The sequence below is a fragment of the Accipiter gentilis genome, chromosome 1 (genome assembly GCF_929443795.1).
Source record: "Accipiter gentilis chromosome 1, bAccGen1.1, whole genome shotgun sequence".
Taxonomy (NCBI): Eukaryota; Metazoa; Chordata; class Aves; order Accipitriformes; family Accipitridae; genus Astur; species Astur gentilis.
In genome coordinates, this window is record NC_064880.1 from 4,744,056 (window position 1) to 4,757,538 (window position 13,483).

The 13,483-nt window shown below is 43.0% G+C and overlaps 1 protein-coding gene across 9 annotated transcripts in view; it reads right to left on the reverse strand.

Moving 5' to 3' along the window:
* The window catches only part of RERE (arginine-glutamic acid dipeptide repeats), a 257,146-nt gene that overhangs the window by 53,680 nt on the left and 189,983 nt on the right, over positions 1-13,483 (reverse strand). For all 9 annotated transcript variants that reach the window (XM_049803204.1, XM_049803223.1, XM_049803242.1 and 6 more), the window contains one exon: positions 1,163-1,243. In XM_049803204.1, the coding sequence (XP_049659161.1) occupies positions 1,163-1,243 (81 nt within the window). The remainder of the gene's footprint in view (positions 1-1,162; positions 1,244-13,483) is intronic.

A 13,483-nucleotide genomic window follows, 5' to 3' on the forward strand; every position in this document is an offset into this window, starting at 1 on the left:
CAGAATACCGAAGCAAAGTCTACCTGCACTTGATCAGTAATGAAGTTTTCACATCTTTCTCAACAGAATCAGTGAACGTATATACCAACCGAGACACTCCAGGAATCATTTCATCCTTCCTTTTCTACTTGACTTACACGGTGTTACTAACTATTTAACCAACAAAAGATTGCGATATCACAGCATCGTCTCACAAGAACATCTCAGAAGAGAATGGAAACCTCCTACAGTACGTGTCAGGTTTTAAAATATTTTTACAGTAACACTCTTCCCCACTGAACATCCGAATTCCACACACTCAAGTGTCTAAACAACCAGTTGTGCTTTAAGTAAGTATTTTCCAGATCACTAACACGCTGCTAGAAAACAGTCTAACTCAATTTTCATCGAGTTATTTCCCTTCTAAATTCAGAACAAGTATGAGAACCGCTTTCCAAACCCACCCTCCCAGTAGTTAAATGACACCTGCAAAATAGAAACCGAAGCTTCTAGAGAAGCTTAGCAATTAGGACTAATGGAAAAGTAACTAGATTCCCAAGGCTTCCCAAACCCTCTTTCCTTTGCAGAAGTCAACCACTCCTCCCTGTCCATCTTCCTTCTAAGCACTTGCCAGGATTTTCAATAGAATGACAGTTACGTAAGCTTCATGAAGTTCAGTAGAGTAATAAGCTACAGATCAATTCAGAAACTGAAGTTACACGCTTGCTGTCCACATGTTTCAGGAACGTGAAGAGTTAAATACAACCACCGAATTCTGCAGGTCACAGGAGCAGGCACATACCTCAGTCTTCCAGATTCAATTAGATTTTGTTTTGTTTTGGCTTTCTTTAATTACCCGCTGCCATTTGAGCCCAACTGGGTGACATAAATGTATTATCCCGTCGTAATGTCAGAATTTAAAATTAGATTCGGTCTCCAGAAATACACTTCAATCCAACCTTAGCGACTCCGTCCAGCAATGACGACTATTTTATGTAACGTCTTTCATACACTAAGACCTAAAAACTGCACTAAAAATTACAGCTACCTTCTCTGGCCGTGGATTTCTCTTCCATTTATCTGAAGAGAATTGAGCTCAGGGTGAAAAGGAAACAGTTTCGTAAGATCAAACACTGAAGCAGCAAGAGGAAAAGCAAATTACATAAAGTCCAAATGTACTTACAGTCTCCTTATTCGGAAGCAACTCCTTTCGGATCCTGAAGAAGTTCTTGCCGTACTGCCTCAACCCCTTAATAAAACGTTTCTGTGATAAAAGATAACAAGAACAGTATGTCAGCAGAAGGAGGGGAAAAAAAATAATAAAAAAATCTTGTTAATCAGCACAACAGCCAAACAACGTTCTTAGCTTAAGGTCTGTCGATAGAAGGAAACGTCTACCTACACGGCAACCGAAAACAGGCAGGGGAAAAAAGGCTTGGAAAAGATACCGAAAAATTCAAACCGCATTCCCTTCCATGTCAAACTTCCAACATTTGAAGCTTTAAAAAAAGTCAGTACCACAGTCAGTTCTTTTCCAAAACGCCCCAAGTATTCTGCCGCACGGCTCTCTCGAAGTCTTATTTTTCAACTCGGAAGCAGCAGGCGAAGGAAAATACGCAACGCTGATTCTCAGGGGAGAAAAGTGACTCTCCGGAGAAGGTGCCGCAGGGGTTAAAGAGTCCTTGCAGACGCCAACCCGCCGGATTCACCCTTCCTGATTTTCGGCGGAATACACCCAAACGGCTTCCCGAGAAAGCCCTCCGACAGAGGAAAGCGGAGCCGCCGCCGCTCTCCCCCTTCCCCGTCCCCGCCGCGGCTCGCAGCGGTCCGCGGTCGCTCCTTCCTCCTCCTCCTCCTCCTCCTCTGGCCCTGCAGCCGCCCGCCGGGGCCCGGGAGGAAGGGGAAGGCGCAGGTAGGGAGCGGCGATGGCGGGTGGCCGGGGCTGCGGCGCGGGGAGTGGAGGCGAGCGGAGGAGCCGAGAGCGGAGCGGAGCCGAGGGCCGGGCGGGCGGGAGGCGGCGGCCGCGGCCGCCCAGCATGTGATCGCGGCGGGGTTGGGCGGCGCGGCACCCGCGGGGCGCGCCGCAAAAGGCGGCCTGGATCGCCGCACAACACCCCCCCCCACACACCCCCTTCACTTCAACCCCCACCCCCCGGGAAAGCCCCCGCGAAATCGAGCCGCCGGATTAAGGCCCGCCCGTCCCGGGCTCTGCAACGGGCTGGCGTCTTTCCTCGCCCCCCCCCCCCCCCCCCCCGCAGCCCCTCTGCCAGTTGCTGGATCTCATCTGCCGCACCCCTCGGCTGCCCGGCTTTTACTCGGCGGTCGTCCCCCCTTCAGCTGCCCCTTGCACTCATGTTTCCCCCTCTGCAATGCCTTCCCCCCCCCCCCCCCCGGCAAGATAATGCTTCAGCCTCCAGCTGCAAGCATCGCTCCCCTCCCTCCTCCTCCTCCTCCTGTCTTTCCGGGGCCAGCACCTTCATTTGGGGAATCTGGTGCAGGGTGCTATTCTCCCCCACCCCTCCCCCCCGCCTTCCTCGTCTCACCAACGTTTCACCCCCCCCCCCCCCCCCCGAATCGGTACCAGGAGATGAAGACTTAAGCACAGAGTGGCGCTTTTTGGAAAGGCCAGTCCCGAGGACTTTTTCCTTTCCTATAATAAGCATACAGGTATTAACACTAGCAAATAACCAAATTCTGCCTGAAAAAAAAGATAAAAAAAAAAAAAGATGAGGGTTGTTGAGTATACAGGCCCTAACATTCTGGAGGGAGGGAGATGAGAATTAATAATTCCCTAAAACGAAACATACCTCAAGTTGGCTTAATGCATTTTGGACCACATCTTCTTGCACACATCTACGTGAAGGAGGTGGGCAAGTGATTAGAGGCTTCCATGTTGTGAAGTGGATAAGGAATCCCAGAAAGGGTAATTTGCTACTAAAATAGTGCTCCGTACACCTCATGAGCTCCCACCACAACGGTGAATATGAGTGAGCAGTCTCTTTGGAACCTCATGCATATTATTTTCCAGATATGCTCCCACGGGGATCTATCCTTACCTAACCCTGACCCTCAAAACCAGCAAGACTGCTAGGGTTTGCCAAGAACATGCCTGGGGGCACAGAGACAAGAATTAACCACCAGTTGTATATGCTCTGAGATTACAGTCCCTTCCAGTATATAATTTGCTCATACCCACCTGCTCCTCTTAAACCAGTGAACAGAACAATCGGGAATTTAAGAGTTCAGTGACCGAGGTGCTGGGGTTTCTGAACAAGGGAAGTTTTACGGTAGCAAGGTACCAGCCCCCCCATTCACAGGCAGAAGTCACACATACCTGCAGAGCAAGATACCAAGGCTGCCTACAGCGTGTAACTGGTCACTAAGGCGCATGCATACTTCCCACTTTTTACCGCATGGATGACAAGGAATTCTCATGACGCTGAGGGGAAGGCCGATCGCTCCCTTGGCACCACACGCATACCTCGTCTTGTCCTTCTGGGCAAGACAAGATGGCAGCCGCAACGAGGCAAACAAACATGCCCTCCTACCACTCCCAACATCCCAGAGAGCAATATAATTCCTGTCTGCAGCTTATCACAAAGAATGAAAAGCAACTAAATGAAGAAACATTTAAAAACAGGCAATCCGAAGGGAACTGGGATTCTAAACGACGCAGCTCAGTTGCTGGCTTTGACATCACTGCCTCACGGACTGTATCAGAGGTACGATGCTTTTGCAGCATCGGTTAACAGAGCATATATAGGAAAAGGCAACATAAAAAGCTGTAGGGGAATAAGAAGAAACCAGAGCTGGAACACTCCAACCACGGATGAAAAAGCACAGTGAAATACGAGAGCGCAATCTGGTCCACTGCATGAAATGAAAAGCCCCGATTCCCTGTTCCTCATTTTGCCAAAGACTTACGGTGGCGTATCTGAATTCTTAAGGGCCTGTTTTATTTATTTTTTAAGATTCCTTTTAACCAAACTATTTCACATTTGTTTTGTGTTGTGATTCAACTCTGTATTAAAACAAGCCTATGACAAACTGTTTTCCTTTGAACTCCTGAGATGTCAAAAAATTCCTACTGGGAACATAAGCCTAACATATAGCCTATCTGAATAACAGAAATAGAGGGAGCTTGAATTGCCGTTCCAAATATGAATGAAGTCAATCCTTCTGGCATTCTGAAGTTTTGGCCAATTACACTGTCACCTTTATTGGTGTCATACAGAATTATCCCTAGGCTCTTGAGGCAGTGCAAGATATCCCACTATAAAATAGTTGTGTGCCTCTATTGAAAGGCAAGAGCAAGCCACTTCTTAATACACAAAGAACAACAAAGCACACAAAAAATAGTTTCTGAAACTTAGACAGAAATTCTAAAGCTTAACAAAATTATCAAGGTTTTTTTAAAACATTTTCTTTTTCAGATTTTCCTTCCTATTCTAGTCTTCCATTAATTCAGGCATCATGTTCAGTTCTCCCTTAGCCTGCAGCAAGAACAGTTACTTCTTTTCTCCGAGTCAAGCACAACAGAGACCTCTAAATGTTTTTTATATTTAAAAGAACTAAATAGTTGCACACCAAATCAGAAGTGACCTGTTGCTCTCCAGCGCCTCATAAAACAGACTGCCTAACACAGTTTAACTTCTCTCTCCTCTGCACAAATGACATGCAGCAAATTTTATGTCTGCATTTTAATGGTGCAGGAGATGTTGCACTACTCGCAGAAGGCATCTGAAAATGACAGCTGCTGAATTAAAATAGTCTTACAATACGGGGCTGGTAGAACAATGAGGCTCAAACCTATGGATGCATGAGAAAGGGAAGTTTTGATAAAAAGTGGAAGTGGCTCTAGGGCACAATGGTTTAGAAATCCAAGTTCTGTACTTTTAAAAATGAAGATAAACATTTCAATTTTACCACTTAGGTTTAACTTTAAAACATTATTTATGACAGAATTCTGTCAGCATTGTTGTTTGTACTGTTCACTGAAGACAAACTGTAGCACAATTAAAAAAACCACCACGGATAATTATTGCTGCGAAACGGCATTAGGAAATCCCATGGCTTGCTAGGTCAGTCAATGTTGAGAGACAACGCGGTTATATTTTACAAAGTGGTTACCATGGCTATTGACCAGCCATAACACAAGATCTCCTAATACCATTTTATAATTTGAGCTTCCCCAATGAAATGTATTAGATTCTGCAGTATCCTGCTACAATGTGTAAACAGGGAGCTATAAATAACCCAGGAAGAACAAGGAACAAGCATGTTAATGTTTGCATATGTGTTACTTGCAGGTCCCATATTTTATCCCGAGAAACAAATATCATGACAAGATACACAAAGCCATTATGTTCTGACTAACAGAGCTCAGATGGCGTGTTTATCAATGTGATGATAATGCCATTGCAAAGCTGTAGTTAAGGTTATGCGTCAGGGTTTCTATTATCAAGAGATTACAGCTTGGCAGGAAAAATTTGCTGCTGCATGCTGAAATTCAGCACCCCAGGTTTTAACTGTGAACCGAGGTTCCCGGTTCAGTTTTCTTCTTTACTGCAGAAATCTAAAATGAAGCTCTTTCTCAAAGCACGCAAGAATAACATCTGGTACAAAACCAACCTGTTTAATCAATTTAAGAATTTCAAACTGAAACCTCATGGGCTTCAGAAAGGCAGGACGACTCTGATAAAACTGTAAATTCATAACTGCTACTGATATGTCTCTTCTGGGCTGCTGCTTCAATAAGGTTGAGATCAAACCTATTTTCTCTTAGAAAATCCATGTGCTATTTCATTCCCTTCCCATGACTTCCACCTGGTTAATTAGTGAAGAGCATGTTGTAATGCAATATATTTACAAACACAGAGCCTTTTCTGTTCCTTCTTAATCCAGGAAATAAAGACTTTTTTTTCTCAGTCTTTCTAAAAAAAAAAATCTCCTCTTTAGACCATGTCCAAGAACAGCAAGTTCTTCTCTCAACCTTTTCCTTACTTAGGAGCGTATAAAAAAGGAGGATTTTGCTATCATGAAAGCAGTAGGTGCAGTGCATGGTTTAAAGGCCCAAGGTTTTCTGGGCAGATGCCAATTGAAGTTTTCACCATCTTCCATATTTAACAGGCCTTTCTAAGTTTTATAGTAAATACGGTAGGAAAATTTACGGGGTTTTAATAGTTAACAGCAAATAAATGCTAAATGCATAAAAGCATCTTTTTTTCTTAAATTTCACGAGATGAAAAATTATGGCAGTTGTTCTGAAAAGAAAATGAGATCTGGTTCTATCTGCAAAACTTCTGTTAAATGTGCGGCACATTTATAGATTGCCCCAAATAATTTTTTGGCGTGCAGACATTGTATATGCACACTAGCTGAATTTCAGTGCACAGAGTACATTTTATTAAAAGCTCGGCTGAATTTTAACATTATATTTCACTTACGTGTGTACAGTGCAAATAAAGGCAACTGCTGATAACGTTAAGTGATATATACTGTCCTCTGGAAACAGAAGTACCCTGACAGTTTCCTTAAGAAGATACAGTTTAGCCTAAAGATGTCAGATACCTCTTACAAAAACGTAACTTGTGTTTTTCACAATTTTTTTTTCACTAAACTATACCTGGCTATAGCAGAAAACGATGCCAGCATTTACTGTATCTTTACCTCAAAGGAATTCTATATGCTCAATAACAGACAGGACTAAGTACTACTCAGTAACTAATTCCATCAAGGGCAAAAAGAGCTACTTAAAGAAAATGCAGCTGTCACACATATCCAAGGTATTCTCAGGATCCACCTAACCACTGCAGACACCTACCATGCCCATTTAACTCTTTTCACAAGCTGCTTTGTTCCCTGAAGGCTCTTGCCCAGAAAAAGTCCATCTCTCGGGGTGGACGGGGGAAGCTGCAGTCAGATGGCTATGCCCTTGCTGGGCTCCATCCACTTCCAGCCTTGGCTTTCTCGCAGTCCTGCCCTCTTTGAACAGCCCAGGCTGGGGACTGCCGGTTTTGGTTAAAGGTGGGGGAAAACGCTTTCAGGCACCGAGCCCAGGAAGGCTGCATGATGGAGAAGCAGGTGGAGAGACGGACAGATGTTCTGTCCGGTCAGAGAGAAAACAGGATAGTCAAAGACTTCCACAACACGATTTTTAAGAGGCACAAATTGCCGGCTAAAAAGGAGAGAAAGCTACACAAGAGCGGAAAAGACCCTTTTCTAGGGGTACGGGAGAGGGCACAGAAGGGAGAGACATTGCACAGAAATTTCTTGGCCTAAGAACGCACATCCTCAGAGCAACTTGCCATGAACAACGATTGGTCCGGAGGTAACAGAATATTCTAGGTTACAACAGCAGCATGTAGAATGAGGAACAAGCATGATGACTCAGTGAAGCTCACCTGAAACCTTTGTTTTAAAAAAAAAACAAAAAAAAACAACAAACCAACAAACCACCCCAAAAAAACCAGTCCACTGGAAAAGATGACCCATCAAGAAAAATCTGCATTCAGGCCTCCGCTATGTTCCTTTAACATGCCCTGCTGCTGGGAGAACAGGATATGCTTCAGCCTCATCTGAACTTTGTTTTATTGTTTCCTGTCACTACTGGAACTGTGCTTAATGGTTTTTAAATTTAATTTTGAGGTAGCAAGCAATTTTACCCTTAGCATTAGATACTTGTGCTGTTGTGTGTTACATCAGTTAACAGCAAGCTTGCAAATACTACCTAGCTGGCAAGCTTGCATCACAGAAAGACACCATAAGCCTTCCCTAAATGTCTCTGCGTTTTGTTCCACCGACCTTGGCATCGTATCAGAGATGAGTGCAGATCTCGAGCATGCAAGCAGAAGTAGTAGATCGTTGCAGAAATATCTGTGTTCCCGCTGTTCCCTCAGTGTTATCTGCCTTCAGCCTACAACATCTGAGATGCTCTTAGGTTAAGTTTACTCCTCCGTCCCATCTCTAACCACAGCACTTGGTTGTCTGCTCCTGCAGGAAGTAAGGCTGTCACCAGCTCGCAATTTAGAGTCTCCTCCTGAAGAGGCTGTGCTGAAGCACAGGCCATCATTTGAAGGACCTTATTCTCTTCTCTGACACAACCACGCAAAGGTATGAGGAATTGTTCACGCAGTCTGGCAACTGCTTGAAGACATCTGCAACCACTTACTACAAATCTCTGTCGCAACAGCCCTCTGTTGTAGGGGAATGTCTGTGCTTTGATGGCCGCTGACACTACACACACCAGCTCTTTTATGATCTGTTTGGCTTGCAGAAAGTTTTGGAGTAACAGCAAGTAAAGATCTTTCACCATACTCAGTGCACTGCACCAGCTCGCTATGACAGTGAAGCACGAACAGTAATAAATGCCAGCCAACCCCTTGCTGCTTAATTACGAACTCCAAATTTTACGTAAACAATTTCAAGACAAGTTTGTTTGGGTTTTGGGTTGGTTGGTTTGTTTAACAGTCCCCTTTCACCATGGTAAACAGGTAAATGTTTCTTAAATTGTGCCACAAACATGTTTCCAGACTTCCAGTCTTAAGACGGAAGGCACACATGCAGGTGATCATTTTGGAGAGCAAGACTGGAAGAGAATAATCATACACATGTACGTGAGCGTGTGTACAGATAACTTCTTTTTGGTTGAAAGTGTCCCTTAGCTCCGAAATACACTTAATCGATTTGCTTCTTCATTCAGCAGATTGTGACTTCAGTTCAAAAATATATATTAAAACCAAATTTGGCTTTCTTGTCATAGATAATGGTCTGTTTATTTTTCTTGTCAATTTTTTAAAATGAAATAATTCTATTGTGTCAAGACAAAACTGTCTTCTAACCTCTGCGGTATTTATTTTGAAAATAAAATTCTTTTTCACCAAGTCCTCTTACTCAAAGATACGGAAAACCAAAAATATTTTGATGGGATTCATTAGACACCGATCTGTATTAAAAGGCATTAATGTTCTTATTGGATATTCAAAGCATCTCTTCAGAGTGCATTGCTGGTCTTCAACATGTGATAAAAATCTTACACTCCTTAGGCCATATGCCTGTAAGATCAAGTATCCTCTATAAACAAACTGACAAGAAATATATCAGCTGAAAGACTTAAAGGTGCCAAACAATTAGCTTTCCCTCCCAGTCGGATCGCTTTGTCTTCCTGAAAAATTATACTGAAAAATTAAGCCCTACCTCAAACCGTAAGGATTCAACACCAAAGCGTTACACAGATGCAGAAAGGCACACAACATCCACCAGAGCCTGTGTTCCGTATAGCCATAGCCATATACGCAGACAGAAAGTCATTAAGCAGACTCCCTCAAGGGAATGCCAAAAGATCCTGAAATGATAATGAACCCCCTTCCATGGTGCTGCATTGTTAGCTTTTGTTTTGAACAATAGATCTCCCATGATACCTCTCGCTTGCTGAAAATATTGGTATTAAGTGAGCATGAGCACAGCTGTGTGTAAATTACATATATAAACAGATTAGATTTGTATATTTATACTGGATGCAAACACATTAATAGCACATTTGCATACACAGTTGGCTAAATGAGATTGCATGCAGAGCAGGATTACTAGTTACAAACACATTTATTTAGAATTTTCAATAAAGTATTTATACTGCCATTCAAGAGGTCAAAGTGGATTCATCTTCCTTTCTCTCCTCTTTGCCTGCTTAGAAACATGCAAAAAATGCTCTTGTCAACATGCTTCCCATGTCTCGCCAATCCCTCATCACAACTATTCTGGAAAAGGACTCAAGCTAGCAAAAGAAACCGAACTGGACTGCTTACTAAAGGTTATCCAAATTTCCTTCAGTTTAGTTTATTGAAGGTGATGTTTGGGGGGATGGGGGGGGGGGGGGGGGGGAGAGATAAGAGTTCTACGTTTGACCACAGCATGAACTACTACCTAAATGCCAGTTCATAAAACTCTTGTTTCCCTTCTTTGTTTAATGCCAGGGATCAATGCAAAAGTCTCTAAGAAAGGCAACACGATATCGAAGGTGACACAACAGCTCTCAGACATTTCCAAAGCTGGGGGAGAATTCGACCATTCTTTCACCCCGGGCTTTGAGCTGTCAGGGTGCTGCTAACCTTATGTGCTAACCCCAGCTTTATTTTACCATCAGTATTTTAACAGAGCTATTTTTATAGAGAGAGATTTCAGGTTCACCCAAAGCAGCACGCAAAGCTTTGATTCACTTCCTGCACCGTACCTGTTTCCGCCTGAGAGCCTAGATGAGAAAACAGAAGGGGGGGGGGGGGGGGAGAAATCAATTATGTCTAAATGAAGAGCCTTTATTTGTGCTCTAATTGTGCCCTCTGATTATTGGCTCTGGGTGCTTTCACTGCACATCCCCAGATAACGCTCCCAAGCCAGCCGGTCGGTCTCTCTCGCCTTCGCGTTTCCCGTCGGTTCCTGTTAAAAGGTCCGCTCCTGCCTCTTGGGTTCACCACGCTCGCAGCCCCACCGATAAATCATCTCCCAACCTGCTCTTGGAAATGCACTGGCCGTGGTACGATGGCTCCGGCCCGCGTTGCCAAGCAACTCGTGCGAGAGGGATGTCTGAGAACTGCTGACAAATAGCCAAGTGGCTGCAACAACAGGCTTCTCTCTGTCAAAAAAACGTGTTTTGGGAGAAGTGCCTCCCCCCGCCTCCGCGCCGCGCGAAACACTGCGTGATTGTAAAATCAAAATCAAAAGGCTATTGTAATGAACACACACTTCCTGCTCAATTACTAATTGTTAAAAAGCTGCGGGGAGGCTGCGATCACACAGCGTATGGCAACAGAAATGTGATCCGGTAAACGAGATAAAGTCAACAGCACGCCAAGAAACCTGATCTAAGAACTGCCTGCAGTGGCACATCAGAAGCTGATGCACAGATCAAAAAAAGGCTGGATATTAAAGCAGCAGCAGGAGGGGAAAAAAAAAAAAAAAAAAAAAAGAAAGAAAACCTGACTTTACTTTTCCTGAGCTCTAGAAGGGGTATTTGATAAACAACCTTGACTCTCTGGAAAAACAATTCGTGGATTATTACAAGCATTATTGTCTGTCGTAACGTTACTGCAGTTGCCTGGTCCCACATTTCAACGGAAAGATGAACAGGCAGGGACAGATGAGCACTCTTGTTTGAAGACTGCTCAGTTTGCAATTTACTTTCCTCCAATAAAATAAGGGTGGGAAGAGGAGGAATTCATTTTTCCAAACCAGTCTGCAGAACTCCCCCCATGGTGGCACTGCAACAGGGGCTCAACCTGCAGGAAGACCTTCCAAAGAGAGCAACAAGTCCTGAACCCCCAGAAGGCTGGAAATGCACGATCCCTCAGGATTCTCCATACCTCTCCTCTAAACAGCAGTGCGATACACAGGCAAGCATTTCCCTATTCTGCTAGACATAATCATTCCCACCAGCAAGAAACTGGGTGGGCCAACTTGCCCACATTTATATTTAAATGCCCATGACAGACCTTCTGCTGGCAGACGTCAGGGTCCACCTATGCAGGCACGACAGGCAGATCCGGATCTGTGCAACACTCCAGCTACTGGCAAAGCCTCTCTGAGACATTTGCTCTTTCGTGATCTTCAGAAAACAATCACGTTGCACACGTCCATAAACTGGGTTTCACACAGCGAGTCTTAGACTATCCCCTTTTGCAGATACAAACCTTAAAAACCAAACTGGAGACTGCTTTCATTGACAAAAAAGAGTTTTCTATTTATATCACATTACCTGTAGATTGTAGTCTCCTGTAATCAATAGTTTCTCAGTGCTGCAAATGAAGCTAAAATAATTCGAGTGTGTTTAAAAAAACATTTTTTTTTTTTTTTTTTTTTTTTTTTTAAAGATGCAATTTAAGAGTTAAAGAGAACAAAGGTCTGGCACATTTGTGACCCAGAGAAGCAAAACAATATGCTGCTGCCAAGAGACAACAGAAAGCTTTTGATTATACTTCAGATTGCCTTTTTCTGTACACAAAGAGATTAATTTCTGATTGTTATTTTAAAATGTTAATATACAAAAAGCCTTCTTATACATCACAACTAAAGAGCAAGTAAAAAGAAGTTGGACAACACGTTCCTTCTTCAAGGACATACTTCTTTTCCCATATGACATCTGAAAGTATCTCCTTTTCATATAGATTAGTAGCAGAAATTCAGCACTTAAACTCTGCAAACTTCAAGCTAAGAAAAAGCTATTTGCTTTTCATTCCTCAAACTCATGCTCACCCAAACTTGGTAGAAATGCATTTTCTAAAAACATAATTCATAGTTCCAGTTGTTGTTGTTTTTTTGAACAGGATGAAATTAGTTGAAGTATAGGATCCAAAAGCAGAGATAAAAACAGATATAAAGCAGCATATGTAATATGAACCAAAAGAGAAAAATCAGTAGTTATGGAATAGAAACAATGCCCTACTATACCTCCTCTCCTCCAAAGGAATGGTTCTCATGCATCCATTTGGAATATTAACCTTTCTCTTCCTCACATACTCTGAATCTCAAATACCTGTACCAAGAGCTGCAATGCCAGTGCGTTCTTAAAGTTATGAATATTTCCTTGAATAATGCCAACATCAGGATGTATGGCATCTTCCACAGGGCTGAAGACGTTCCTTACGTTTCCTCACCTTTACTGGGCAGAAACAAGCCAAGGGCAGTATCATACATTAGCCTCCCTCTGAATTTCATTCTCCTCATAGTGTTTTTCTTAACAACAGGATTTTTACTCAACTTACAATACCGTAGGGAACACCACTCTGCCTACTAACACAAAGCAGATCTCCATTAAATCATCAATACTAAAATGCCCATTCTAGGCAATAACATGGGTGGGTGAACACCAGCCCCCAACCCACGAGCTGTAGTTCAGCAAGATCAGACCACAAGGCTAATAACCAACATGAGCATTAACGCAAAATAAGCTTCCACTCGAGCTCTTTCCTTGAACATCAGAACGTGTCCATTTTCTCCGTCTTTTTCCCCAGAAAATGTTCTTTTTGTGACACAGATCATACAGAGTTCTGAAAAACCATGTCTGTTTACTCTAGTTTAAGACTATTATGGAAGCCTGAAGTTGTTCTCTTTCACTGTGACATTTTTTGTCCTTTCAGTTTGTAACACTAAGCACAAAAAAAGTGGCAGTCAGACTACTTGAAATATACTGTATGAGCCTTTCAAGACTTGAATATAGTATTTCTAGTGGAAGTTCCCTACTGCAGAAATATTGTTCCACTGGGATTTCAACCATTATTGTCAATTATTCTGGAGACTATTTCTGCCTTCAAACACTGACTTTATGCAAATGACAGAAGGAAACAAATAAAACCACTTCAAGAGCTCCCATGCTTTAGAGCAATGAGCAAATCCAAGAATAATGAGACAAAATGGTGGCAAGAATCCCCAAGGAAATTATACATATGGAGAGGCAAGTGTTTCTGTAGGTGACTTCATCAAGTGAATAATTAAACGGCAGGGCTGTTCATGGTAC